This window comes from Leguminivora glycinivorella, chromosome 7 (assembly GCF_023078275.1).
Source record: "Leguminivora glycinivorella isolate SPB_JAAS2020 chromosome 7, LegGlyc_1.1, whole genome shotgun sequence".
Taxonomy (NCBI): domain Eukaryota; kingdom Metazoa; phylum Arthropoda; class Insecta; order Lepidoptera; family Tortricidae; genus Leguminivora; species Leguminivora glycinivorella.
In genome coordinates this window covers 14,686,420-14,714,111 of record NC_062977.1, presented here as the reverse complement: position 1 = coordinate 14,714,111, position 27,692 = coordinate 14,686,420, and the positions used below count along the sequence as shown (strand labels likewise).

General features: G+C 38.6%; 1 protein-coding gene across 6 annotated transcripts in view; it reads right to left on the bottom strand.

The window, feature by feature from the left end:
- Positions 1-27,692, bottom strand: part of LOC125227891 (partitioning defective 3 homolog) — a 69,806-nt gene that overhangs the window by 22,624 nt on the left and 19,490 nt on the right. Inside the window, exons 1-3 of one of the 6 annotated variants that reach the window (XM_048132282.1) lie at positions 24,155-24,285; positions 20,416-20,684; positions 9,242-9,445 (exon numbers count right to left, since the gene is read on the bottom strand). In XM_048132282.1, coding sequence (XP_047988239.1) covers positions 9,242-9,445; positions 20,416-20,538 — 327 coding nt within the window. In that variant the 5' untranslated portion in view covers positions 20,539-20,684; positions 24,155-24,285. Of the gene's footprint in view, positions 1-9,241; positions 9,446-12,054; positions 12,240-20,415; positions 21,047-24,154; positions 24,286-27,692 lie in introns of those variants that run through there. The other 5 variants (XM_048132283.1, XR_007177236.1, XM_048132287.1 and 2 more) reach the window with 5 other exon arrangements.

The window sequence follows — 27,692 nt, the reverse complement described above, 5'->3', positions numbered from 1 at the left end:
TGTAGTAGAGTTATACTTTAGAACAGAATTAGTAGTATCAATTGTAATTTCAATTAAATTTCAAATCTGTCCTAAATACATATGTACATATACATGTGACGTGTAAAAGTGCCCCTGTGGCCTACTTGGTGAATAAATATTTTTGATTTTGATTTTGATTGTTAAAGCTGAGAATTTAGAGATGAATGTAGACCCGTGTCACTTTCGTATGTTTAATTTAAGTATGCAATTTATATAAAAGTCTTATTTTTTTAAGAAGAAGAAGTAGTATAAAGGCAACTTTCTCAACAAGGATTTTAGTGGTTTAGGTAGCTGTTAGTCGAGCAATTTAAATGAATCATCTCTAAATAAATAAATAAATAAATAAATAAATATTATAGGACATTCTTACACAGATTGACTGAGGCCCACGGTAAGCTCAAGAAGGCTTGTGCTGTGGGTACTCAGACAACGATATATATAATATATAAATACTTATATACATAGAAAACATCCATGACTCAGGAACAAATATCTGTGCTCATCACACTAATAAATCAATCAATCCTGCTAAATGCCAAGCCATAATTTTGGGTAGCCAACAGCAACTGTCTAGATTAAGCTCCGTATCTGTCGCTCCGGTTACTTTTGAAGACGCGGTAATACCACTGAGCAGTAGAGTCAAGAATCTTGGTCTAGTTTTTGATGCCAACCTTTCCTGGCTTGGTCAGCTGTCTGACGTGAATCGCAAAGTTATAGGAACACTTAGAACCCTCTATAGATTTAAAAACTTTTTGCCTGTTAATACGAAAAAGATGCTAGTGCAATCCTTAGTGTTACCAATAATTGATTATGGGGATGTGTGCACTACCAATATCACTCAAGAATCACTCAACAAATTAGACCGTCTCCTCAATAATTGCATCAGATTTATATTCGGACTTCGTAAATACGATCATGTCTCTTTTTACCGTAAGAAGCTCCATTGGCTTTCTATACGTCGCCGAAGATCTTTCCGAATCCTCTGTATTCTATATTCCATCCTGTTCGAGCCTTCTGCTTCTAGATACCTAAACAGTAAATTCTCATTTGATGCTCCTCGCCTGGGATGCGAGTTGCGTACATCCCGCACTCTCAAACTAACCATACCTCCGCACCGCACTGGCTTTATGACAAATTCTTTCGCCATTCAGGCTAGTCGCCTGTGGAATTCACTCCCTTTGTATATCAGACAAGCTCCAAGTAAGTTTTCATTTAAGCGTTTGTTACGCAAGCACTTGCTAAAACAAGAATTCGAATAATATCCATCAATATTATATGTATTTCATTGTATGTATTATATGTAATATTTAAAATATTTATTATAAATATCTATTTATGTAAAAGTATGTGTAGTATATGCTGTATATGTATATATATAGTTTGCTTTTCTTCTTAGTAAATCACCTTTTTGTTTTCTCTCTGCACCATTTGTATTGAATCTCTGTTTGGCCCTATGGTTGACTGGTAGAGAATGCCTTTTGGCATTAAGTCCGCCATTTGTACATTTTTTTGTATATTTTGTGCAATAAAGTTTAAATAAATAAATAAATAAATAAATGCCCTTACCGGGATTCGAACCCGGGACCGCGGCGCAGCAGGCAGGGTCATTACCGACTGCGCCAGACCGGTCGTCCAAGACCTAATACCTAGTAGTCCAAGTACTGCTCAATATTGGCACAGTACTCAGTAACTGGGGCGTACTGTAACTCTGTAATTATTCTGTGAAGCATATGAAGCGAACCAAGGATAACATCAAGACTAACAATAACTTTCAGATACCCAGAGACTACGCAATTTGCATATGCAATTTAGTTAATTTGTAAAAAATACCAAAATTGTTTAGGTACCTACACCTACACTACACCTGATGCTAATTAAGGAAAACATTATCCTGCATATAATCTCAGAGCATCAGTGCAAACTCAGAAATAGCCTATTTACCATAAGAAACTCATGAATACCTCATAGCCTGTCGTGACAAAAATACCCGAGAGCCATTTCACATAACTACACGGATTTGCATATGACAAATGAACTCGTACATGCGCTTGAGGCGTTGCAATAAGTGCACGTAAATCACTAGGTACAGTCAACCAATTGGAACCCTAGGCCACTCTACAACCATGTGAAAATGACAAGCAGTAAAGCCTCCGCCACACATAAAGCGTTTTGATAGCATAGCGTCAGCGGAGCGTTAGCGGAGCGCAATCCGCGCTCTTTAGTTACCGCCGGCGCACCGCTATCGTTGCGCTCCGCTGACGCTCCGCTACCGCTCCGCCTACGCTAGCAAAACGCGCATGTGTGGCCGAGCTTTAGGAGATTTCTGACAATCTGATTTATAACGTCACTGTGATATAGTTCTACAGTGACTACAGTTGACTGTGCATACAAATCGCTAGAGAAATAAACTAAGAGCAACTCTGAAGATTTACTGCTCTTTCTTAACCTATGAGGTGACAGTGTAAAAGGAAATGTGAAGATGACGTGATCGACACCAAGTTTAGTATGCTGAGTCAGAAAATGTAGTTTTATTGTGAGCCAAAACCGACTGTCGTCCAACGGACGATTAAATCTAGGTACCTAGTTAGAGAGTCGTATCATTTGACGCCGCGCATCTTCTTTTTTTCGTCCCTGAACTTTTCTTTACAAAATAGGTAAATATGCAGGAAATGGAAACTACTAAATAGGTAAAATTTCAGGAACCACCTTACGGAAATGTACCTACATAGGTAGGTACAGTCAACCAATTTGATTCCTAGGCCACTATAGAACTTTGTCGCAATAAGTACTAGATAGTTGATAGAATGATAGGAATAACGTCAAAATAACGTGTCAAACGATTATCAGCTTTCCGATCATAACATGAAATAAAAGAAAAGAGTTTGTTAATGATTTTGCTCCATGACATGAACAGAAAAAGAAGTAATGACAGACAGTGACAATTGACGTCAACATTGTTAACATTCTGTCATCAATTTATTCATACATTATGATTTTATTTCACCAAATATTTTGCTGATCAATTTAATGTCTGTGTTGAAACCATTAGAAAACGTTTGCATTCTTTGGGGTTCCATCACAGGCACTATGCGAAGAATTGACACAAAGACGTCAGATTAGCTTTCGCTCGGGAGTATCTGGACTTCGATTGGACGAATGTTATATTTTCACATGAGAAAACCTTCCAATCTAGTGACACAGGTCGTCTGCACTTGTGGCGATACGACAACACTCGTTACACCGAAGATCACGTTGTTCCTAACCACGGGTCAGGCTGCGTCAGTGTAAATCTATGGGGCTGAACGAGTCTGGCAGGTGAATTTGCTGATATGCCACCTCGATCAAATGCAACAGATTATCTGGATATTTTGGAACAAATCATGCTGCCAACTGTCCTAAACTTCTATCCGCAAGATAAGGTGCCTCGAGTTTGCAACAAATGTGGCAAAATGAAAATCAAATGAGAGGTCTCGGGCTGCTCTAACAGAACATTGTCAACAAGTTTGGGAGTCACTGCGGGCCTTAGACATTTGCACGGATTTAGTGGGCTCGATGCACAAGCGACTTCTTAACGTAATGCAAAGTGAGGGTGTATTTACGCGTTATTGTGCTTCGATTCATTTGTGATAAATATTTACAATATTAAAACGTTTGCATAGTTTGTTGAAATTCTGTTTTTGTTAGTGTATACCTAATCCTGTCTGTTTTTGAGTAATTAAAGTATTTATTTCTCTAAAATCTTTTTAAGCTTCTACAAAAACATCATAGATACTACGGAATATTGAAGTTAATTTATCCAGAAAATTATACTTGAATAAATATTATTGCGAATTGAGAATTTTTTTTACCTACTTAAAATGGTCAGCAGTCTCCCGTGGCCTGTTTCAGTGAAGTTTTCACATAAAAGTAAATTTCCATTTCGATATTTAATAAAATAATTGATTGATACACAAGCAAGCTTTGCTTCTCTTCTGCGCACTGCCAAGGAGTTGAATTCCTTATCGGCGGCTATATTTCCGAGGTCATATAACCTGGCAACCGTCAAATCAAGGGTGAACACTTGAATAGGAACAGGCATCTTCTGGGCGAGCTCACTCCATCGTAGGCCGTCTTTGCCTTAGGTTAGTATGTGGCCAAGAGTAAGCTTATTCATAATTTAAAAAAAGCAAACTCCTTTCCTCAACCTTTCCTATTCATTATCGTTGACACATGTTCGCAAGTCGAGATGTCAATATGACATGCATTGCGCATGTCATAAACATGTCATAAAAGATTTGTCATGTAAAATGTCACAAATTGATTCATTGCGACATGGTTCTAGAGTGGCCTAGGAATCAAATTGGTTGACTGTACCTACACCTACTACACAGAAAATGTTATCGATATAGGTGCGGTACGGATATTCGTTTGAGTGATAGGTAAGGTCAGTATCTATCTCCTTCAGTCAATGAATAGGTTCAAATGCCGCAAAATTTAAAGATGCGTTTTTCTTTGGAGAAGCGCTGTCATAATATATTATGAATGAATGTCATAACCAAGAACATGCCTACTTTACCCTGACATTACGTTAATTAAGAAACAATAGATGTTTACTTTACTTTAGCGTAGGTAGTGAGTGACAGCATAAATAGACATCAAAGTGCCAGATTGATTAATGTTTCAATTTAATTATTTTGACTTAGAACAATTTAGTGTTTAATTGTGTAAATTAGTGCCTACAGTGACTTCATACAATTTTAGAAGAGTAAATTGACCACGACATTATATGCTTATGCTTACCTACTTGCCGAGAAAGTACCTAATATTGTAGCAACGCAACGCTATACCTATCTCATTTATTAAAAATTATAAATATTATAGGACATTCTTACACAGATTGACTGAGGCCCACGGTAAGCTCAAGAAGGCTTGTGTTGTGGGTACCCAGACAACGATATACAGAGTGGGGCCTGTAACAAAGGCGAAGAATTGAACTCTAGGCTATTCTCCTTATACTGATCAACATTTGTTCGGTGACTTTTAAAAATAACTTGTATTTTGATTTTGAAAGTTTCTTCTAAGAGGTAATGTATTGCGAATTCTGTTAAGTCTAAAGTGTGACAGACAACGTCAATGACAACAATAATGGCGTACATTGAAGCTAATATTTATTTTGTATGAAAAATTAAAAATTTAAAGACTTCATAATTTTTAAAAATCACTGAACAAATGTTGATCAGTATAAGGAGAATAGCCTACAGTTCAGTTCTTCGCTTTTGTTACAGGCCCCACTCTGTATATAATATATATAAATACTTATATATATAGAAAACATCCATGACTCAGGAACAAATATCTGTGCCCATCACACAAATAAATGCCCTTACCGGGATTCGAACCCGCCGGAACCGCGGCGTAGCAAGGCAGGGTCACTACCGACTGCGCCAGACCGGTCGTCAAAAAAATTTATATCTTGTGTTTCGCTTAAATAGTTACTGTCCTACCTACAGTCCTACTACGTACTACGTATGTTTCGCTTAAATAGTTACTGTAGAGTACTGCAGGTCAATGATTGTAAGAAGTTCTTTACAGACGTTAATTGCAGAGGACCTGTTTTTTCTTTGCTGACTGTACCTACGTTCTCTCTATACCTTGAATATTCTGACATGCAAGAGCGATTTGGCAGATAAAATTACTATTGATCATGGCACGTATTTTGTTTCTTTACGTAACTAAGTATAGCACTGGATGAGCGCGACAGTATCTCACCCGCGAGACGTTGCGCGTTGTCGCATTGATAGGCAAAGGAGCCGTCCACATATTACGTCACTCACAATTTCAAATTTTTGGACCCCCCCCATTTCACGCTTTTTTGTATCCCTTTAACATGGAATGGATTTAGTATGAAGTCCCTTAGTGCGTTTTCACATTATCCGATCCGATATCGGATGTCGGACCGATATTCCGATACATTACAGGCGCCATCTTGGATTTTTTCCATTGAAATCCTTCCGACATCCGATATCAGATCGGATAGGTAATGTGAAAACGGACTTACGCTGTGACGTAATATATGGATGACGCCAAAAATACTGTAAATTCAAATAAATAAAACTACGGATTGGGTACCTAACCGGCAAAAGTAACTTATAAGCTTACAAACGGTCGACTGCGTGCCTGCGACTATAATCCAGTTAGCCTACTTTCCGTTATCTACAGGTTTACTCACTAGGCCGACGGCTGATTCATTACTACGCCGAATACGTGATAATAGGTATTTAAATAGGTAGTCATTTCTGATAAGTATATTGGCATTATATTGGTATGAAACATAGTTATACTCAACCTAAAATAGTCATAGATATTTAATCATTATCATCGTCCTTACGTTATCCCGCCATTTACCACGGCTGATGGGAGCCTGGGGTCCGCTGTGACAACTAATCCCAAGGTTGGGCGTAGACACTAGTTTTACGAAACGAAAGCGACTGCCATCTGACCTTCCAATTCAAAGGGTAACTAGGCCTTATTGGAGTTAGTCCGGTTTCCTCACGATGTTTTCCTTCACCGAAAAGCAACTGGCAAATATCAAATGACATTTCGCACATAAGTTCCGAAAAACTCATTGGTACGAGCCAGGGTTCGAACCCGCTACCTCCGGATTGAAAGTCGCACGTTCTTACCGCGTTGCCACCAGCGTGCAGCACTTTATTGTACAAAGATAGTCATAAGAATAGAATAGTCATAGATAATATCATCAAATTCATCAAAGATTACCTAAGTCAATAAATACAAAATACCTATAGAAAAGAAAACATTATTTTGAATGAAATTCTTTAAATATTTCAATAGATACTCATAAGAATAAACGGAATTGAGATATAATAATAAATGGGAAGGAGACAAACTTTTGCAAAACATAAAAGTGTAGATTTTATAAATTAAACCAATTTTGGATCACAATATTTTAAAACTCACCGCTTTCGGCCGTCGCCCACCAGCGCAATCGGAATAACACAAACCCATATTTAATTCACAGCAAAAAGATGACCGGAATTTCTTCCTGTGTGCTGACATGACACGTATTGAGTTGACGATGTCGATAACCAAATAAATAAGCTAGACAGCGAAGAAACAAGTTCCAACCTGAAAATTTTTCAGGGGTTGGCGCGGTTGGCGCGTCTACTCCTGTTCCCGCCATATTTTTTTGTCTAAATAAGAGGGAGCAATGGTACTACCGTATACAGCCAGACTTGTCACACGCACTGTGTTTTTAAACGCACCGGTAGTTAATGATATTGGTAAATATTGTAAATAATAATTCATCATTGAAATTAACCGAGTTAGTAAACAACATAATAAATAAATTATTAAGAAATATTTTTACGAATTCTGGTAAAAGTAGTGTGATTAATTTTATTTCCGAAGTTTTCGAAACGTCAGCGTAAATGCCTAGTGCGTTTTCCATTATTTATTCATAGCCAATTTTTTTTTCTATCCATATTAAAGTTTGTAAAGCCCACGGGTAAAGCTGTTTCCGTCCCTAGAATCACTAGAATGGCAAATTTAATGAAGGCGCGAACGTTTATTTTATTTTTTAATGGTTCATCAGACTGTACTGTAGTCTATTAAGATTCTTCAAAGAAATGTGAACAAACTTTCTTACGCGTTCTTTTAGTTTTCCAGAATATTGTAATGCGATGAACGTCATACAAGTTGGTTCATAAGCCACACCCGGCAGTGAATGCGTTAACTCTCGGGTCTTTTTGCAAGGTTTCTTGACACGAATAGGTATTAGGTACAACACCTATTCAGTGGTTTAACATTCCTCTCCATAAAAAATAAAAACCCTCATAGCCGGCGAGGTGCCTACTGTAGGTAAGTACTTATTGTAGAGTGTGGATAGGTACCTAAGCTTAATTGTATTATGCAAGTATTTGCAGCACGCACACGCTCTAGGGAATTTCTATTGTTTATAGTCTTGCGGTAAGGGCGGGTATTTAGTTCTTTTGATCGTTTTCCCCTATTAAGAAACTTTTTAGCCTTGCTAGCCTGAGACACCGATTCTGCGCAATCAAGAGGTAGTCTATTCTATACAGCAAGCACGGTGTTATTACTCCAGCAAATCCCAAATGATAGGTACCAATATTTAGAGGGCCCGAAAACTATTGGCTTCGTGCAAAGTGCATGGAGGGGGTAAGCAAAGCGATCGCAGTGCTTGCGGTGGTCAAAATCGACACTGATTGTGGTTGTCATCTATCAAAACTCATAAAATATAATACAATGTGTAATGTTTGATATGGGGCATCAATGTTGTTTTGTTGTTAATTGTAAAAATAATGGCATAAATAGTCGTTGCACGTTCTATGCGTTTCTTGGAGCACACTGGAAATTGGATCAAAGAACTAAATGGAATAGCTACCGTGAAGAGAAAAAGTAAGTGATATGTCAAAACAAGATATTATAATAAATTATATTTAAGCTTTGTTTACCTAATATTGTTCAATACGCTGTTAGTATTTTTCCTACCGTAAAAGATTATGCTTAAAGATTCAGGGCTGGCCTGGGAATAGGCCCGTGTCGGATATTTCTGCGGCCGCGGACATGACTACGTAACGTACTTACGTTTAGACTTGTTTTATATGGCATTAACGGGACGGAGGTTTAGAGAATACCATATCACTCGCTCGTAGAACTTCTACCATTACTTATATGCCCTGCCCGCACCAATTTATTGCCTCTTTCTGTGGTCTGGGGTTGGAAGTTTATACCGCGAGTAATGCTTTGGAAACTGATTTTAATTATTATATCCATGTCTTTGTAATCGATCTACCTAAATTACACTTGAAATAGTAGCTCTTGTTATTCGATTTATTTAAAATTAACGAAAAATCGTTAAAATATATGATTATTTACATGTAATTTTTTGACATTTTCCACTTCAAGTTCACATGGTAGTGGGCGTAATTGTCGTGCACGTAGCCAATACCATAGCATAGAATGTAAGCGTGAAGGACATTTTATGTCCCCCTAATTTCCCCCGTCCACCATGTCACGTCAAAGTTATGAGGAGAACCCTAGCGTATAGTAGTAGAATTGAGTCTCTAACATGTCCGGGGACGCGGTGCCCCCTGCGCCGCGCACTCGGCGGTGAGCGTCTCGCGGTCGTCCGCCAATTGTGTAGAACAGCACGCTGGCAGCCATAGAGTCGAGTAGCCAGTGTGGTGGCGGGAGTACTCACTCGGAACATGTCCGGGGATGCGGTGCCCGCGCTGGAGCCGCTGGCGCCGTCGGCCTGCGCCGCCCGCGGCGCCGGCGCCTGCGCCGCGCACTCGGCGGTGAGCGTCTCGCGGTCGTCGGCCACGTCGCGCACGCGGTCGTCCGGGTCCAGGATGCCGCCGGAGCTGGCGCGCAGCGCTCGCACTCCCACCCATGTTTCGGGGCCCTGGGGGAAACAGAAAAAGAACGCCGGTTAGCTGAGGGTCACATACAAGTTTTGTACAAGTCTCGTAACAACTGTCTATTTGATCTGGTTCCATTACAAAAGATTTGAATAGGCACACAAAAAGTCTACATAAATAAAAAAAACGATTTTGCTCGATGATGGCAGTTTTGTTGAATTGCCTTTGGTCTGTTATAGACGTGGTCTCAAAATGAGGTAGAAGAGGTAGTTTTAAGCCACCTGCCATCGTTCCACGCGTGTTTTCTCTGTTTCAAAACTTTCTCATAATACGAGAGGGGTCTTCGGTGGGAATGTTTTGTATTAAATGTATTTGTGGGAAATAAATTTTCTTCTCAATCAAACGGTAACAATTCTGCAAGCGGCTGTTTTACTGTGAAAACGCCTACTTATAAAAGCCTGTATGTAGTATACATACCTCTACATATAATGTAATGTTCTCTTAACTAAAATCGCGTTTTAATCTGTCCCAGTTATCGTCATCCAATTGGATAATATAAGACACCGTTAATCTCTCAGCGAGAGGATTACCTATTATTGCCTATCATTACACACTCGGCATGACATCGCGTGCTGCTAGTGCAATCACCACATAACGGCGACTGCGAATTAAAACAGCAATGCAAAATTAACATTGGCAGTTGAATTACACTCACTGAGTAGGGTATGAATTGTAGGAATTGTTGTGACATCTATTGATGTACCACTGCTCTCAAAAATAATAAAATTGATTGAGGAATTTAACATTGACAATCTTTCACCACGATTACGGACTTATTATTCTTATTAAACGCTTGCCTTTACTGCCGAACACAAGTAGTAAAGTAACAACACTATGATCTGTCACTCAGGCAAGTCAACGTACATTATATCAAATGTATTAAGGTCACGCATAGCTCCATCTATTTCAGCTATATATAAATTTTTCCCACAAACACTGTATCGGAAATACTATATGCACTGGTTAGGAATCCGCTGTTCCTGTCATTTATCAGGTTTTAAAACTATTAAGGCTTATTCAGACAGCGTGCAAACTCGCATGCAAATTGAAATACATTGCGGACTTTTGAGATTATACATACAATTCAGCGCACCGTCAAATACCGCAATGTATGCAATAAAACTCGCATGCGAGTTCTCGCACGTTATTCGTATGAAGGTAGGTACGGTCACGGACTTTAATTGTTGATCCACTTCTAGCTCACTTTATACTGGACATCTCATAGTTAAGCATAGTTAAGCTAAGACGTTCCAGTATAAAATGAGCTAGAAGTGGCTCAACAATTAAAGTCCGTGACTGTACGTAGATAAATTCTTGACATGTGTACCCACGGCCACGTGTACGTTTATCTGTTTGCGAATTCCGATTCATTAGTAAACAGGAACGGGAACGTTCCCACGCACCTGCCTATTCAGAGCAGTGAATGCGGGCTCGCATTGTGTCAAGCTCGGATCGTTTTGTCTCACTTGTCAGCCTTTGTCCGTTCGTCAGAGATCGCGAAAGATCTTTAAAGGCGGAAAACATCTATCTGCGATGTATGGATTGAATTGAACATGAAGCGTCGATGATGTTTTGTGCGAAGCCATTCACCCGTGATATCACAAAAGCGGAGAGATCTTGATAGAAATTCAATTAAAGACTTTGTCTTTCATGTAATATAAGTATATATGTACTGACTTATCCACCTATTACCTACTAGAGTTTTTTCTCAAATATGGTATGAAATATTGATGTTATGTGCCTTATAATTGGCAGCGAAGTATGACGTTGCAGGTGCGGCTAGGACGATTGATAGATAATGGAATTTCATACAAACCTTGCAGGCCAAGGCCGGCAAAGTCTTCTTTTTTAATTTCCAAACACAGATAATTGTGACATAACATCCAAAAACTATAAGGGGCTTTATAGACGTGCCGACTGCAACTGGTACGGGCCCTAGACAATATTTGATTTTGGGTGCGTTTTCATACAAAAAAAAATTTTTTCGTTTTTTTTTTAATTTTTTTGTTTTTTATAGGCGTATACGGGGTACTAAAGGGGAACGAAAATTCGATTATTTTTGCGCTACGACGCACCGTTTAGGAGATACAGCCATCCAAAGTTACTATTTTCAGTAGACTTTATTTATTTCATACCATGTTTGAGAAAAGCACTATACATACCTCGGCGGGAAATGGGGTTGCCCGCCTCAGACCTATCCTCTATATGTCTTCGGCCGGCAACCCCATTTGTCCCGGCCTCTGTAGTAATATACTATTAAGCTAAGTGCACATATAATCAGAACCTTTGACTAACAGCGTTTAGAAACAACAGGAAACTTTGAATAACAGGAAACTGAGGAAATGTTTCCTTTCAACGTAAAGAGCACCGGCCGGTATCCGAAACATGAGCAAACGACACGTCACTTATATTATTAACGTTGGTTTTTCTTTCACCTGAGCCCGCAGACAAGTGCAAATGCTAACGTTTTGTGGCGAACTCAACTGTATCGCTCATACGTGAGAATTCCGATCTGTACTGTAGGCTAGTTAAACCCGTGACCTAGGCACACTGATGTTCCGGCCAATAAAGTAATAAGTATACTAATTCCTACCCAAGTGACAGTCCTGCGTTTATCACGCTCCCTCGCCGCAGCCAGCCGGGCCAACTTCTTGAACCGCGGCGGCGGCACGGGCCCACCCAGCTCCTGCATCACATCGTCCACTCCACACTTCACCACACCCAGAGAATAACACTTGCGTAGTCTACGCGTTTTCACTCACTTTGCACAAAGCCGTGAAACGGGCACATCATTGAATCTGTTAATGCGTGTTGGGTAATCATTCGTTTCATCAAGAGATTATATCGACAAGATTATTATACGTTAGATTTTATCGCCTAAGCTGTTAGGTCTTTATAGCTGATTTAGACGGTCCGAGATCTCGCACGCGAGTTTCAATACTATGCAGCATTTGATCAGTCGCATGCGAGTTCGCACGCCCTCTAAATGAACCTTAAAAGTCGGAAACAACCTACATCCTAAATACTATTGAATAGGTAACCGATGCAGATTAGACCTCGTCCTTCACGCTTCACCGCCCCATGTCAATCGTTCCGAACAGATGCTACTCTTGAAAGAACTGATTCAATAATGGCTAATATTATACACTTGTCGTAAGGTTAATTGCACATTATGCCATTCATGGTCAAAGGTGCTCAGAAACCGGCAATACCTATTTATTACAAAAAATCTAACATCGCTTTTTAGGATTTGATTAAGCATCCAACTGTACCTGAAACCTACATGTAATAAATCTTAGGCAAGTTTTCTACAAAAAAGTTAATGTCGTCTAGTGTTCACAGCGGCATTAACATGAACAAACCACTAACACGATATGTCCCACCGTATACTCGGATAAATTATCAATTAATAAACCTTAAGGAATAGACATACGATCTTCATATGGTCAGGTTGTTTCATGCAATATGAGATGCCATTCCGAGAAGGCGTCCATTCCGCTGCAGCAGATGCGCGGGCGCACGCGATGCCGTGCTTTCTCGGAACCATCTTCGGACATATGCTCACTTCCGCTATTACATTAACTTATTTTACCCAGTATTTTTAACCCAATATTACATTCCAAAGTGTAGGAAAATCTATTTTCTAACGCGAATGCAAATCTATCTTTTGCACATATTTCATCATCATGGTCTGATCTCAGAGACTTTTGAGCGACGTTTTCAACAAAATTTTTATTCATGAAAGAGTTTAGACTAATCGAGTAGGTTCAGAGTTCCTAATCTAAAAGCGTCCTTAAAGAACTTATCTATAGTAACTATCATAAACCTCCTTTTTTGTACGTCATTTAAAAATAACTCAAGTAATCAGTTAAGTAATGTTTATTCAAGGGCTCCAATTTGTCCACATCCACACCTTAAGCAGGCGAGGCGGCGGAAATGCAGTTATGGGCAGAGCTATGTGTTGAATGATAAGGTGGCCGTGCGTCAATACTAACTGGTTACCCTTATTGATCCAGTTGCAATGCAATAAGGACCGATTATGCAAAGTATGCATTGTGCTTAACTTGGAAATCAGTGGCTTTATGGTTATCAAATACTCGGGGAGTTCTCTTAAATATTCGGTTGGGTGCCTAGGTGCCTACCCTAATATGTGTACCCAGTGTTGATGTATTGACACAAATTTCAAATTAGATTGTTATTAGGTTTACGGATTAAATAGGAATAAGATACTCTAAGTAATATGGTGGAAAGACTGGAAAGTGAACCTTATACTGTGTTCTTGATCAAAATTGGATTAAGAGGTAAAGAAAGGTGGACCTACTCAGAGATATTGTAAACCATAATTTAGTCCAATTCTATTAGAATAAATCTACCTACTGGCTAGCGGTTGGTGGCAAACCATACCGCTACTCAGTCTACTCAGAATAATAGAGGTAGCAATAGCGAATAAAAAAACTGTTTTATAATAAGAACTCTGAACATGTAGGTACAATCTATCTAATAACAGATCTGTCGCCTAATATGACAAATTACCCGCTCACAACAGATGGTTGTACTTTTTTTATCTCAATGTAGGACACAGATGTGATTGTAACTTTAAACAAGAGCCTGTTTTTAGTTATTTTAGTAATAGCTCCCACGATCTCTACAAGGTAGTATATACAATCAATCTCTGTCACATGTATTTGTTTCAGCAAGTATGCTGTTGAGTCTTGCCTTAAGGCCGTTTGACGTGAAATTGTTATGCAAATATCGGTTGTATGGCTAATGCAGCCGAGTGCGCCTCTCACGTTGCAAAACGGTTTTTAGAGTCACTAGAGCTTGACGAGCATCAGCTGGATAATAACTGTCAAGGTGAAATGTAACTTTTTAATACACCTTATACCTATCAATTGCAAAAATTAAGTCAACTAGGTAATTGAAGATTGGAATGCCTGTATAAATATTAATTGAAAAATCCATCAAAAGAATGATCATCACATCACACATTAACATCAGTTTCCTAAATAAACATATACAACACTTTTCACCGCAAATCCATTCTTCGAAAAACCCCAAAAAGTCTCACACGTTTCTGTAATTTTCAAACTACTTTCGCAAACCAACTTCATTTTACGCGAGCCTCGAAATCTGAACGCACCGCAGCTCGGCCGTCGTCGCGCGCGTTTCGATCATGACTGAAGTCGAGCCGGCATTAGAAAGATCGCATAATACATACAAATAAACGATTGCTGTAGTTTTTTCTCCAATCCAAGGTTTGTGAAGCATGCGAAACGTAAACATGAAACGGCTCTATCTAAGTATCTACTATAAATGAAAGGTAATGAAGACGTTGGACAGAGTTTCGACTCACAATGGTCTGATATTTATAAGTAGGAGCCATCGGCCAAATGCGGAAACCGAAGTCTATGACCAACAGGTGCATGAGATTTCTCATATAACATTTGTAAAACTCTCTCAAAGAAGACAGAATTCACACATACATACAATAACAATTAATTATTGATCGATTAACATAAGGCATAAATATCTCAACCTTATTGAGTTTTGGATCCAATTGAAGAGTAAATTCGAAGAGGCTCAAAAACCTTCTGATGTGTAGATTAGACACCGCGTGTACTTGTGTAATCTTGATGTCCTGCCCACAAAAGCCTTCTAATATACTTAGCTGTTTACAAGGCTTCTCTTGCATGTACTAACCAGATTTTGTACAAATAGATTGAGATCCAAATGCTATTACATAAAATAAACGCTGCGTGAAAGCAATGACAGATTAAGGAAATAACATTTTCAATCAGAAAGCGCGAGGCGTAGATAAACGAGGGCATTGCCGAGAAACCAAACGGCAAAACAAACCGTTAAAATTATGGAATTGCATATAAACGGTAGTAGACATTCGTTTAATAGCTTTTAGTGGCACATTCAAATGAACGATACCGACAGTATTATTCCGTAAAAAGACAAATAAATTTAACAATAAACCTACCTTAAATGTGCTCAGTTAGATGACGTTAATTTTATCACATCAGGACATCAGGTAAAGGATACTTACATGGATCACATTATCAAAACTAACATCCTCAAGCCTCCGCCACACATAAAGCGTTTTGTTAGTGTAGCTCCGCTCGCAATCCGCGCTCGTTAGTTAATTCCCGCCGGCGTCCGCTGGGCGCAACGCCAGCGTTCGTCCGGCGCACCGCTATCATTGCGCTCCGCTAAAGCTCCGCCTATTACGCTCTCAAAACGCTCATGTGTTTCCGAGCTTTTAATGTTTTGACTCTGTGTCGAGAGAAGGCAAGTCAATACAACTTCTTGACCACAAATTTTATTTTGGTAAGAATCCTCATATATCTTTCCAAGAATCTAGGTGATATAGTTCAACAAAACTGGGTCTGAGCTAACTTATATAGAGTATGCTCTATGTCCGTAACGCTGGACCGAGTACCTACTAGTTTTTAATGATAAGTGTTGAATTACAAACAATGTCCATTAAAACATGGTAAATTCTAATGATAAACTTATCATACAGATGATAAAGATAAATCCCATTATTAAATAACAATGGTATGTGCGATTATTGAATCTTAAGTGCTATAAGTCGATAACCGTGAGAAGGTTCTACAATTATCGGAAGATAAACTAAATCTTGTACTCGTACTTAATCTAAAAGATGATGATGTTTATCGCTACAGTGGTATTTAGATAAATAGATAAAGATAACATACTAAAACAAATTAGAATAGCAGATATTTTTAGTTGTCGAATTTTCTGTTAAAATTATTTTGATTCATAAATTTTATCTCTTATACCACTTACATATTTAAATCAGTTTAAAGTTGTAGAATCTAGGGAACCCAGGTAAGTACCTACTGCAGTGTGATGACACAGACACGGACAGGACAGATAATAGAGTAATAGAGACAGCGGAAATTGAAAAGTTTTGTGTGTGTACGTACTACGTACACTGCACGCTGCACAATGACGACTTGTATAGGTATTGTATGGCTCTGAATGACGCTTTTGGTATCAATCAGACTTGAATCTACTCGCAAACATTGCTACTCTCTAATGTCAAAAAAGAGACCTCACACCACCACTACACCGATACACCTCAGACCAGAGAATATGCTAATATACATAGTCATAAACTCCGTAGATGTAACCATTTTCGACTTGCATCTAAAGCATCAAATCATCATTTTCACCTCCAAACCTATTAAGATTCTTTTTGAGTAGGTGGGCCAGCATATCAGTAAGGAATGTGGAAGATTACCTCAAGGTTGAAGTAATTACTATTACCTCGTCACGATTTAATTATATAACCTTTTAGTTAAGTGAATGAAATGTAATATGGTTCTCCTCTCATTAATTACACCGGAATATAGGTGGACGGTGACATTTTAATAATAGGAAATATTCACTAAATGCATTAACCGGCTACTTTATAATGACAGCGGTTACATTACATAAAAACTGTTAAAAGCAATAAGTTATTCGGTGTACTTACTATGTAGGCATTACAATTTACGATTCCGCAATAAATCATTTTTCCCCTCACTAGCTCGGAAACACGTGTTTTGTCCTTTAATACCAGCGGGTAAAAACGCATTTTATCCACTAGTGGGTAAAGTAATTTGACCTTGAATAAAGTCAAATTAACTGCTTTAAAATCGATAAAAGTAGGTGAATCTAGTAATAAAGATGATTTACCACCTGTGGGACTACTGGAAGCAGTGATAAACACATTTTTTGCGTTGTAGTTTCCTCGCTATTAGTGAGGGGAAAAGTTTTGTGTTACACTCGGGTGCAAATGTATTTTACTTCTCGTGTGTTAAAAAACTCGCAAGTTCAGGATTCTATTCTCGAACCACTCGCTTCGCTCGTGGTTCAACTATAGAATCCTTTCACTTGCTCGTTTTTCAATTCCACACTCGGCGTTAAAATACAACTTTGCCCCCTTGTATAACAAATAACTATTACAGCTCGTGATACCTAATGCATATTATGTGTATGATCTACATGTAACCGCTAGTCCAGAAAGTAACTATACTTTTATATTATGAACTATACCACTTTTCTATTGTCAAAGCGATTAGCGCAGTCCAGGCTCCCATGAGCCGTGGCAAATGCCGGGATAACGCAAGGAGGATGATGATGACCATTTCTCTATTGTCACTTGTGTGATATGTCATTTACGACTTCTGAAATTTGTCTGTACTAAGGATTAAATACACTATTTTAAAATTTTACTCTTAAAAGAGCCGTACCTACCTACGGAAGTATAAAAAAGTCGAAATAAATTATTGTGATACCCAAGACAACGAAAACCCTGACTCCCTGAAAGTCACCTTAGACATGGATGTGACAATAGGCGCCTAAAATTACCATAGTGAGTTAGGTCAGTTTAGATAGTGATGCAACAAAATATGCACAATGTTACCACACAGATACCTCGACCATTTAAGGAAAACCAATGTTGCTTTAACAAAAAAGTAATCTGAATAATGTAAGTTCAACGCCCGCTCGCGTGTAGTGTATATGGCACGGGCATATAATTGCGATGTAGTTGAATTAATGCTGTGCTTTCCAACACTTTCGGATCAGGGCGAGAAAGTGAAGCCGACAATGGGAACTGAAACTGACGTATTGACTCTTGCGTACCCTAGTCAACGAAGTTTTTTACACAAATGTGTAACTATGACGACGACATATACAAATTGTATTTACTGTAACAAAGTCAGTGCTGACCTAAATATATTATTTTGTAATTTTACAAATTTTACTTCGAGTTACAACTTGAAAGTTTTTAATTCAATGTTTTATCGCAATTCGAATTAAGTAAATAGGTAGGTAATTTCATTTGATGTCGTTTACGGATCATTATTTACTTCTTTTCTTCAACTGTTCCTGGACAAAATTGCTATGAATGAATAATGGCAATGTTATAGTGTTTGCCAGTGTGTATACAAATGTAGGTACAACACTCAAATATGTTGTAGATGTTCTGGCAATATTTCGAACCATTTTTAAACATGCACAATAAACATGAAATAACTCATTCATGATCATGACCCATTGTTGTTCTAAAGTTCCTCGTTTACCAGACTAACTTCGGAAGCGCATCTTCCTTGATTGTTATTAATATTGATGTTTTGTTTCTTTCTAGGTAACAGAAGCGATAAATCTTTCAAGCGAAGTGACGGAAAGAGTTCTTGTTGGTAGTTTCTTTTCGTGAGTACGTACAATCAATGTCGTTGTTGAGATCTCAGGATACAGTACTTATTAGCAATGCAAATACAATAACCTTGCGATTCTTATTTGTTAGTAGGCAGGAAGTAGACATTTTGGATGTCTGTCAAAATCCTGCAGATCACATTTTTCTTGGATCTTTAATAAGTAGCAGTAGTAGCACACAGACACACATAGTTCCTGATAATTTTTAGGAATAGTTATGGGGGTTTTATCTTTAAAACCAAATAAATAAATATTATAGGACATTCTTTCTTACACAGATTGATTGAGTCCTACGATAAGCTCAAAATGCTAACCAAATGATATTATAACTTGAACTTCACATGTTGGGATGACAAATCATTGCAAAAATGTTTGTTAGATTTATTTTGCGCCTAGTTACCCACAGAAACCGTTTTATTCGTGTGATACTATACAGCACAACCACGGATGATTTTATTAATTCTGTTGCGGTACAAATTCACGAAAAAAAATGTACTTTTTTGTACTTATGTTTAAAAAAAATGTACCCTTATGGTTTCGGAGTTTCGACATAGGGCCCGTGGTCGTGCTAGGTAGGTACTCCCTGGCACGACCACACTTTTAATGATTTTTTTAATTTCTGTTGTGGTACAAATTCACGAAAAAAAATGTACTTTTCTGTACTTACCTTTTTATAAAAAGTACCCACATGGTTTCGGAGTTTCGACATGGATTGTGGTTGTGCTAGATAGGTACTCCCTGGCAAGTTTTTGAAGTAATTTACATAGTACAATTTCAAAACACTTGTTAACATTCATTTACCATCAAATTAAACATAAATATAGTGTGGTCGTGCCAGTCTATGTCGAAACTCCAAAACCATAAGGGTACTTTTTTTAAACGTAAGTACAAAAAAATACATTTTTTTTTCGTGAATTTGTACCGCAACAGAATTAATAAAATCATCCGTGGTCGTGCTGTATAGTATCACACTTTTTTTCGCCAAGTTTATCCGCTGGCCTTAGTACCTATATTTATCTGGTGACCTTATAAATACAAAAACAAAAAACAAAAACTTAATTTCTGGCCGGGATTCGAAACCCGATACGATAGTACCTATATTTACTTGGGTTAATGTCCTAACATAACTATTTATATAACTAATCTATTTAGCTGTATAGGTAGTATGGTACTGTTTTTATTAAAAAATAATATGAAGTGAAGAAAAATCTAATACCTATAAAGTATTTTTAAATGACTCAAAATTGTATTTGCATCTGTCTTGTTAGGTGATGTGTCCTTAACCTAAAAGAGTCATATGGTAGTATAAATAGTCAATTATTTGCATAATTTATGCATAATTATATCTTGAGGTTGAGGCAAGTACGTAACGGTGTCTGTTTTGGTATTTACCTTAGATGGACATCGGTATTTGGTATAATGGTCTTAGACCTGCTTCGGTCGAACTATAATCTACTTATGTATTTGTAACTTGTTTGGTTGAATCAGCCCTTTGAGAAATGTTTTGAGTCTGGTAAGAATCTTTATTGCAATTGGTCACTTTCAAATAATGTGACTGTGTATATTAATTTTCAACAGTAGGTTACTGTGCAACATTGCTTTATTTAGATTTTGCAATGTTAGAATGGTCTGTAATTTTACTAATTATTAACCGCCTTCTAAATCTCAAAAGGAGTTCAGGAATGCGACTGTATGTTTTCTTTGTTGGTTAAAATCTTACCGCTTCATTGGCCTTCGGCAGTATGTTCCTCTGCAGTTTCTGCACCGGGTAGGTCTGCCGCCACCCGAACAGCCGCACCAGCTTGTCCGCCACGTCCTCGCAGCGCGCTGCCGAATCCTTCATCTTAACTCACGCACTTAAATCACTGACTCATCACTGTTTTGATTCCGTTTCACTAGTAATGTTTACTTTATCAGAAATTGTAAGTGAAAAGTGGGAACGTCACTAAAATGTTTACTCAACGCCGAAAACACATTAACACTATGCGACTGCCGAGACGATGACGAGGCCAGAAAGCAAAAGTTATGTCAATTTGTTAATCTACCAATTAAGGGTAATTGCCGAGAACGTGTCCGCATTGGCCTACGGCTTCTGCGGAACTGCTTAAATCATATAGTACATGTTAGGTCGCTCCACACTATGACACTGCGCACCACGATATACCGCTAGCACTTGCAGTTAGACGCGCAAAAAGTGTTGAAAAATTGGTGTCTGCCGCGGGCGAGCGACCGGCGCGCTCTCCGCCGCGCCGTTATCGCAGCCATCGTTATCACACGCCCCCCTCGCCCGTCACCGACTAGACGTATATACCTGCGTACAATGCCTGCATGCTTTATCTATCCGATCAAATTGCAACGCGCGGGATTCTCGGCAACGGCTTTATCACGTTTGAATATCGCAGCCGCGGAGCCTGCACTCGAGTGATGTACGTAATGTTCACGCTGATGCATCGCTCGCATGCAGGCTTCTTACTTCATTAGTGCGTTCACTTTATCTTGGTTTAGATGACCATCGAAGGAGTGAAGGGAGTGAGCGGAGCCGTGCGCTTTATTTTAATTGATTAGCTAGGCGCGATTAGGTTCGGTGTTGTTACTCGAATTTTCAAGCATTTTATACTTGCAGTTTTAAAAGCGAATGCTGATAGGCGTTTTATCCGTGTCAACATCAGTTGGCAGATTAGGCAAATAGAAAGTAGGTATCGCCGCTTGTATGTAGATTAGTGGGTACCGTTGGCGGGCAATGATATGATATGACAATACTTTGTTTCTAAAAATAAAGTGACTAATTAGAGTGGACATGTCACACCATGGTCAGTGAACAAGTGGGACAAAGAAAGCCTGGGTGTATGTTTCCTGTCAATGTTTTGTGTTCGTCCCGCACTCGGTGACGACGGCTTATAAATTTTGCTCAAAGTGAAACTGCAGCGTAGTGATAGTGATCGGCAAGCTCGTTAAATTTCCTGTAGTATAAGTTGAGTGAAAGAAAAAGTGTAATTTGCCAATTTCAGCTGAAACTTTGAATAGTTTATAATGAACCATCTATTTCTGTTTGCCTAATGTTTCGTCTGAATTTGGTGGAACAAAAACCAGCATCACATTTATTCACAATCACATTTAGTGAAAAAAGACTCAACATGATTATTATCTTGAATAGTTGTGCGAATGTGCGTTGTATGCCCATAAATCTGGCAGTAGGTATATTCTTCTTAAAACTACAACTATTTCCTTGATTACTTTAATAGCTGCGAGGGTCTGTCCAGGCAGTTAAAGGGCTTGCATCATGATTGCCGCGGCAACGCATTAGGCGGCAAAATGGTGGCATTAACGCATAGCGCGCACCGCCGCACGCGCGGCATGGCTCGCGAAACGTTATTTCCACAGACCATAGGCGAAAACAACCCTCAATACTTAAATGAAGACTATGATGAGCGTCATTAATTTCGGAGCTGTTGTACAAGCTGATCAAGTATCATCTGCGTCGCTTTACGCTTGCTAAAAGCTCGCGTGTTTACCTACAGGCAAACCCTTGGAATTCCTGCATCTCTGTCCGCTTGAAAATGCTGCACGCAAACTTTTGCTTAAGAACTAAATAAGGACGAGATGTCGAAGGCAACGAGAACGTGCTTTGTTTAACTTGTAGTGCAAAAATTTGTACTGATCAATAGCATTGGGAGTCAAACACCACATAACCACATAACCGATAGCACCGTTTTAAGTAGTTCAGTGCAAATTATACGCAAGGGAAGTTTACTGTGTCTAGTTAAATATATGATCTGTGGTTGCTCCCCTAATGGCTGAGCGGTGCCGGTTTAAAATCCAGCTATGCTAATCACCGGTTCGGCCCGCGCTTGGTATTGTCTGATGATTGCACCTCATAATGACACACCCCGATCCAGAGCGATGTATAAACGCCATCACATATTATTAGAGCTATAGAGGCGCTCAAAAAATTTCGAGCATGCACTCTAACGCCTTGACGACAGAGGCGTGTTCAGATATCTATGACAGCCTTACCAGCTTCGATATATCTGATGCATCATGGTAATCACTGCATTGCTAGTAACGCAAATAATTAATGCGACATTTAAAACTAATGGCGTATTAACATACAAGTGTCTCTGCAAGCTCTTGTGTGCGGCAAAGACAATGGAGCAATTCACAATATGAAAACCTGTTATCGTCGTATTCAGTGTTACAAACGAAACAATTGACGATTAAAGCGCTGGAGTTGCTATTCAAGGGAGGGAAATCAATTTGATACGAGGCGGTAGTGAAACAGCATATTTATAGGAAAGTTTCACATGTCTCCGTTTCCCACAAAAGGCTAATGTAAACGAGGGTCCCACGAAGTTGCTTTCTAGCGAGAGATATGGGTATCTAGATCGGTGCCAGTGCCATTATGTTGCTCTGCAAACTACAATGCCACGGTATCCGTGGCAATGATACTCATTAGTGAGAAAAGGCATCGACAGGCGAGAAGTACCGTATCAGCTAGATTTGCGGAGTGACACCAATATCACTTGTATTTTCTTTCATATTTGTGTCATGTGGTAGAGATGCGCTCTTTGGGCATTTCACGAAACATTCTACTCTGTCAGACGTGAAGCGTAAGGCAGCTTAATATAACAGCAGGCAAACCTTAATATAACTTGCAGAAATCTGTATTAAACCGTTGAAAGCTAAGTTATCATGTGAAATATCGGATTCTTTGCATTATCAGACCGTTTCTGGATTCGCGCGGAGGAGTCTTTGATTTTTAACTAAGTTGTAATTGTACAGTATCAGTATGTCAGTCAATTTTATTCTGAACATGAGCAAGAATGATCTTGCAATTGGATGCCAAGCCAAGAAAAGAGATTTCATTTTCTTAACTTATCGCACGTATGTTACACGCATTATTTGATGAATTTTAGCTTCATCATCATCAAGTATCGTAATCATTATATTGAGCATTTTGAACGCAGAACTGGACATAAAAGCACATCCCTAGATGTTCGTTTATTTTACATATGGTTTTATAATGTTTTGTAATTTGTAATGTAGCAATATTCATTAGGTTAGGGTCAAATGAAGGAGCATTGGACTGGCGTGCAGTCATGCAACACTGAACAGACCAGCAGAGAGTTCAACTATTGTAACATTTAACTGATTTTTTAACAAGTTTTTATAAATATCTACAACAAAAACAAATAATACGGCAATTTCGTTAGTGGGGAAACAGTTTTTTATATTCTGTATTGTTTATTTCTTGCTAAGGTAGAGTCAGGGTAAGCAAAGTTTTAGGACGTTATTTTTTGACATTATTTAGGTATATTTCAACCAAATCAAGTTTATTTTAGCAAACTACCAAGGAAACTGAAATGCAGTAACCTCTTACTCGTTCTGCCGCTGCCGCATTCGCAGGTTCGGTGCAAATTTCATGCAAATGTAGTCTAACAAAAGGAAATGGCTGAACAAACCCGGTGTCACGACCTTTAGCTCCAACAAAGGTTTTCCGGAGCCACACCAGTAACGATCCCACTTATTCACTCAATACAAGGTAATTACAGGTTATCACAATGGTAAGACGTCACAATTTGTCGATGTAAACAAACTGGAGGCTGCGCAGCAAGCAACTGGCTGGCTCGGAGTGGTGCGCGTGCGGCGGCGCGGGGGGAGGGCGACAGGTCACCTCCCCCCCTCCCTCCCTCCCCAGCTCGCGAGGTAGCCAACCGAACCATTCAGAAGTGTTCGAACGACATGTAAACAATGGCTACACCTGTGTCACCATACTGCCTCCGCAAAACGTAACGATTCGTTGTTATCTAGTCCAGTTACTGAACATGGCGCCCATGAATATTTATGTTTTTTCGTAATAGCTACTTACACGTGAATTTCGTAATTAATGTAATATTTTTAACACATGTGATCTCAGGACTTAATTAGCATTTCAAATGCTAATAAAAGATAATAGTTACAAGTGACAGGAAGGCATAGGTGAAATTAAAGTCACGGCGGATGCGTGCTTATTTCCTGTTTCTGATGAGTTTATAAACTATCTAAAAATCAGGATCACAAAATCAGTTCAAAAACACAGGAAGGTCCAAAATACCGACGTCCGGGAAAATAATGCTTTAGAATGTCATGGTAGATAATTAGATTCCGAAATGAAGTGTGTAGTGGGCAGAAATGGTGAGCGGAAGACTGAGGGTTCAACATTTTCAGTTTAAAATAAAGGGACAAGTTCCTAGGATGTTTAAAGAGACTTATGCCGTTTTGTAACTGGAGGTAGGGCACAAGTTTGGCGACGCGTGACGCGTGCGCACCTAGCGGAACGGGGTGCCCGCTGCGCTGACCAACCACCTTAGATTAGAGTACATCTAATTTCAAGGACATGGGATGGGAAGTCGAAATTTAAAAGCGTAATGCATACTTATGTAGTTAGTAACCAAAGCAAAGGGAAGATACCCGGGTAAGAGGTCACAATTTCAATGGATTTTATTCTTAAGTTATTCTTACAGGCCTTTGGGTGTGTGCAAAGATTTTTGACATAAACATCTACACAATGTTTCGTGTAACAAATGTAACAATGCTTAAAAATTGTTCTCATGGCTGTATAAGTAGAGTCGCTTCAAGTTTCTAGAGTATTTAATGACCAATATTGTGCACTTTATGTACCTACTCCCATTTAAATGTTAGTTCTCAGACTTAAAAATTCCCAAAATATCTTTTCCTTCGTACCAATAACATTTGTTGGTGCAGGTCATGGTTATGCTAATCTTTATCTCAAAGACTTTATGTGCCTGTTAGCGCCATCTAGCTTAATGAGCGTGCATTAGTTGCTCAACGACTTAACTAAGTCGGCCATACCTGTGGAACATAACATGTCGGTTCAGACAATTCACGATGGATGGCTTTAGAGGCATACAACGTGTATAGGAATGCGAATAATGTAAGATATATTAACATGTTAGGTATTATTGTAAATACTAGACAACGCACGATCAAGTAATTACTGGACCTTTACCTGTTCCTTAATAGATACTTTATACTCTTACACTACTGAGTCACTGGCAAATTATTGGTTTGGTTTGGTGCTTTTATATAGTTCAACTTTTGTAAATAGATGTCATTACACGCTAAAAAATAAAGGTTCCATGTCGTGTAAACCTCAAGTGGCGTAAGTCGGCTCTACGAAAAAATGTTACGATTTCAACCAGAAGAATCGGGTCTCGATAAGGTTAATTTGAATTTGGAACTATACGGAACTATAATTGCTAATTCGAGTCCAAAAAATCTACTACGATGTTGCCACTGCAATAAAATGTTTGTAAAATAGTATAATCCTTTTTTTATAAAAACACACGCCAAAATAAATTATTTATTATTTATTTCAATCCTTTGATTTATATATTTAATAGTCTTTTATTATTTACATAAATACTAGGACGCTCGATTTTTTTCTTTTTTTCCGTGATTTTTAGTTGTAAAGTTGGTATTGCGCTTGTATCACTTCAGGTATCAATAACATTTGGTGCTATATTTTGCGGTATAGAACAAACTATTGATGATATAGATATTGTACCAATTTTTAGGGTTCCGTAGTCAACTAGGAACCCTTATAGTTTCGCCATGTCTGTCTGTCCGTCCGTCGGTCCGTCCGTCCGTCCGTCCGTCCGTCCGTCCGTCCGCGGATAATCTCAGTAACCGTTAGCACTAGAAAGCTGAAATTTGGTACCAATATGTATATCAATCACGCCAACAAAGTGCAAAAATAAAAAATGGAAAAATAGTACATTACATCAGAGGCCGGGAAATTGAGGATTTCCGGCCAAGTGGGTATATACGGCCGAGCGAGCGTGCGAGCGAGGCCGGATAGGGATACGAGGCCGGGAATCCGTTTTCACGCCGAGGCATGTATAGTGCTTTTCTCAAACATACAATGAAATAAAAAAAAATGCTCTAAAGGACAATATTTTATAAAAAAAAAGTTACTTTGCAGGCCTAGGCCTAAAAAATAATATGAAATCCCTTTACAGTCCTCTCGAGTTGTTGCGCCCAAAAAGCGATACTTCCCAGCCCATTTTAAGGAACGTAAAGACAATATTTCATTGCATGTTTGAGAAAAATGTTTTATTAGGGTACCCCCCCTACATGTAAAGTGGGGACTGATATTTTTTTTCATTCCAACCCCAACATGTGATATATTGTTGGATAGGTATTTAAAAATGAATAAGGGTTTACTAACATCGTTTTTTGATAATATTAATATTTTCGGAAATAATCGCTCCTAAAGGAAAAAAAAGTGCGTCCCCCCCCTCTAACTTTTGAACCATATGTTTAAAAAATATGAAAAAAATCACAAAAGTAGAACTTTATAAAGACTTTCTAGGAAAATTGTTTTGAACTTGATAGGTTCAGTAGTTTTTGAGAAAAATACGGAAAACTACGGAACCCTACACTGAGCGTGGCCCGACACGCTCTTGGCCGGTTTTTATACATATATTTTACAATTAGGTAATCAGCGAAATAGTGTATAGTGGGCTTTATGGTTGCCACGGCCGCCATTGTTTTGGAAGCGGCCATGACACCATGGTCTGTCAAACTATATTTGAATTTATTATTATGTATGATACACAGATATACAGACTACATCTCTGATATATGATAGACAGACGTTAATATACAAGTAGCGCTTTATTGACAACCGACACTTATGAACCTTTTAGATAAAAAATGGCACATGTAATGATCTATTGTTTTACCTTAAAGAGAGTATTTGCAAGTATGTAAGTAAGTTTGAGTAATGTTCTTCAATTTATGGTTCCAAATCTCCTGAGGAGTCTCAGAGATACATTGGGCACTCGTTCAATACGCTAAGGAAATACCTTTCGTGAGCCCCTGACTTCGCCACGCACCATTCTGAGAGCCAGTTCAGGTGCTAACCTTTCAGCAATAACATTCTAATATTGGTAATGGGTTGTTAGACTCTAATGACTAATTTAATAAACATTGGCA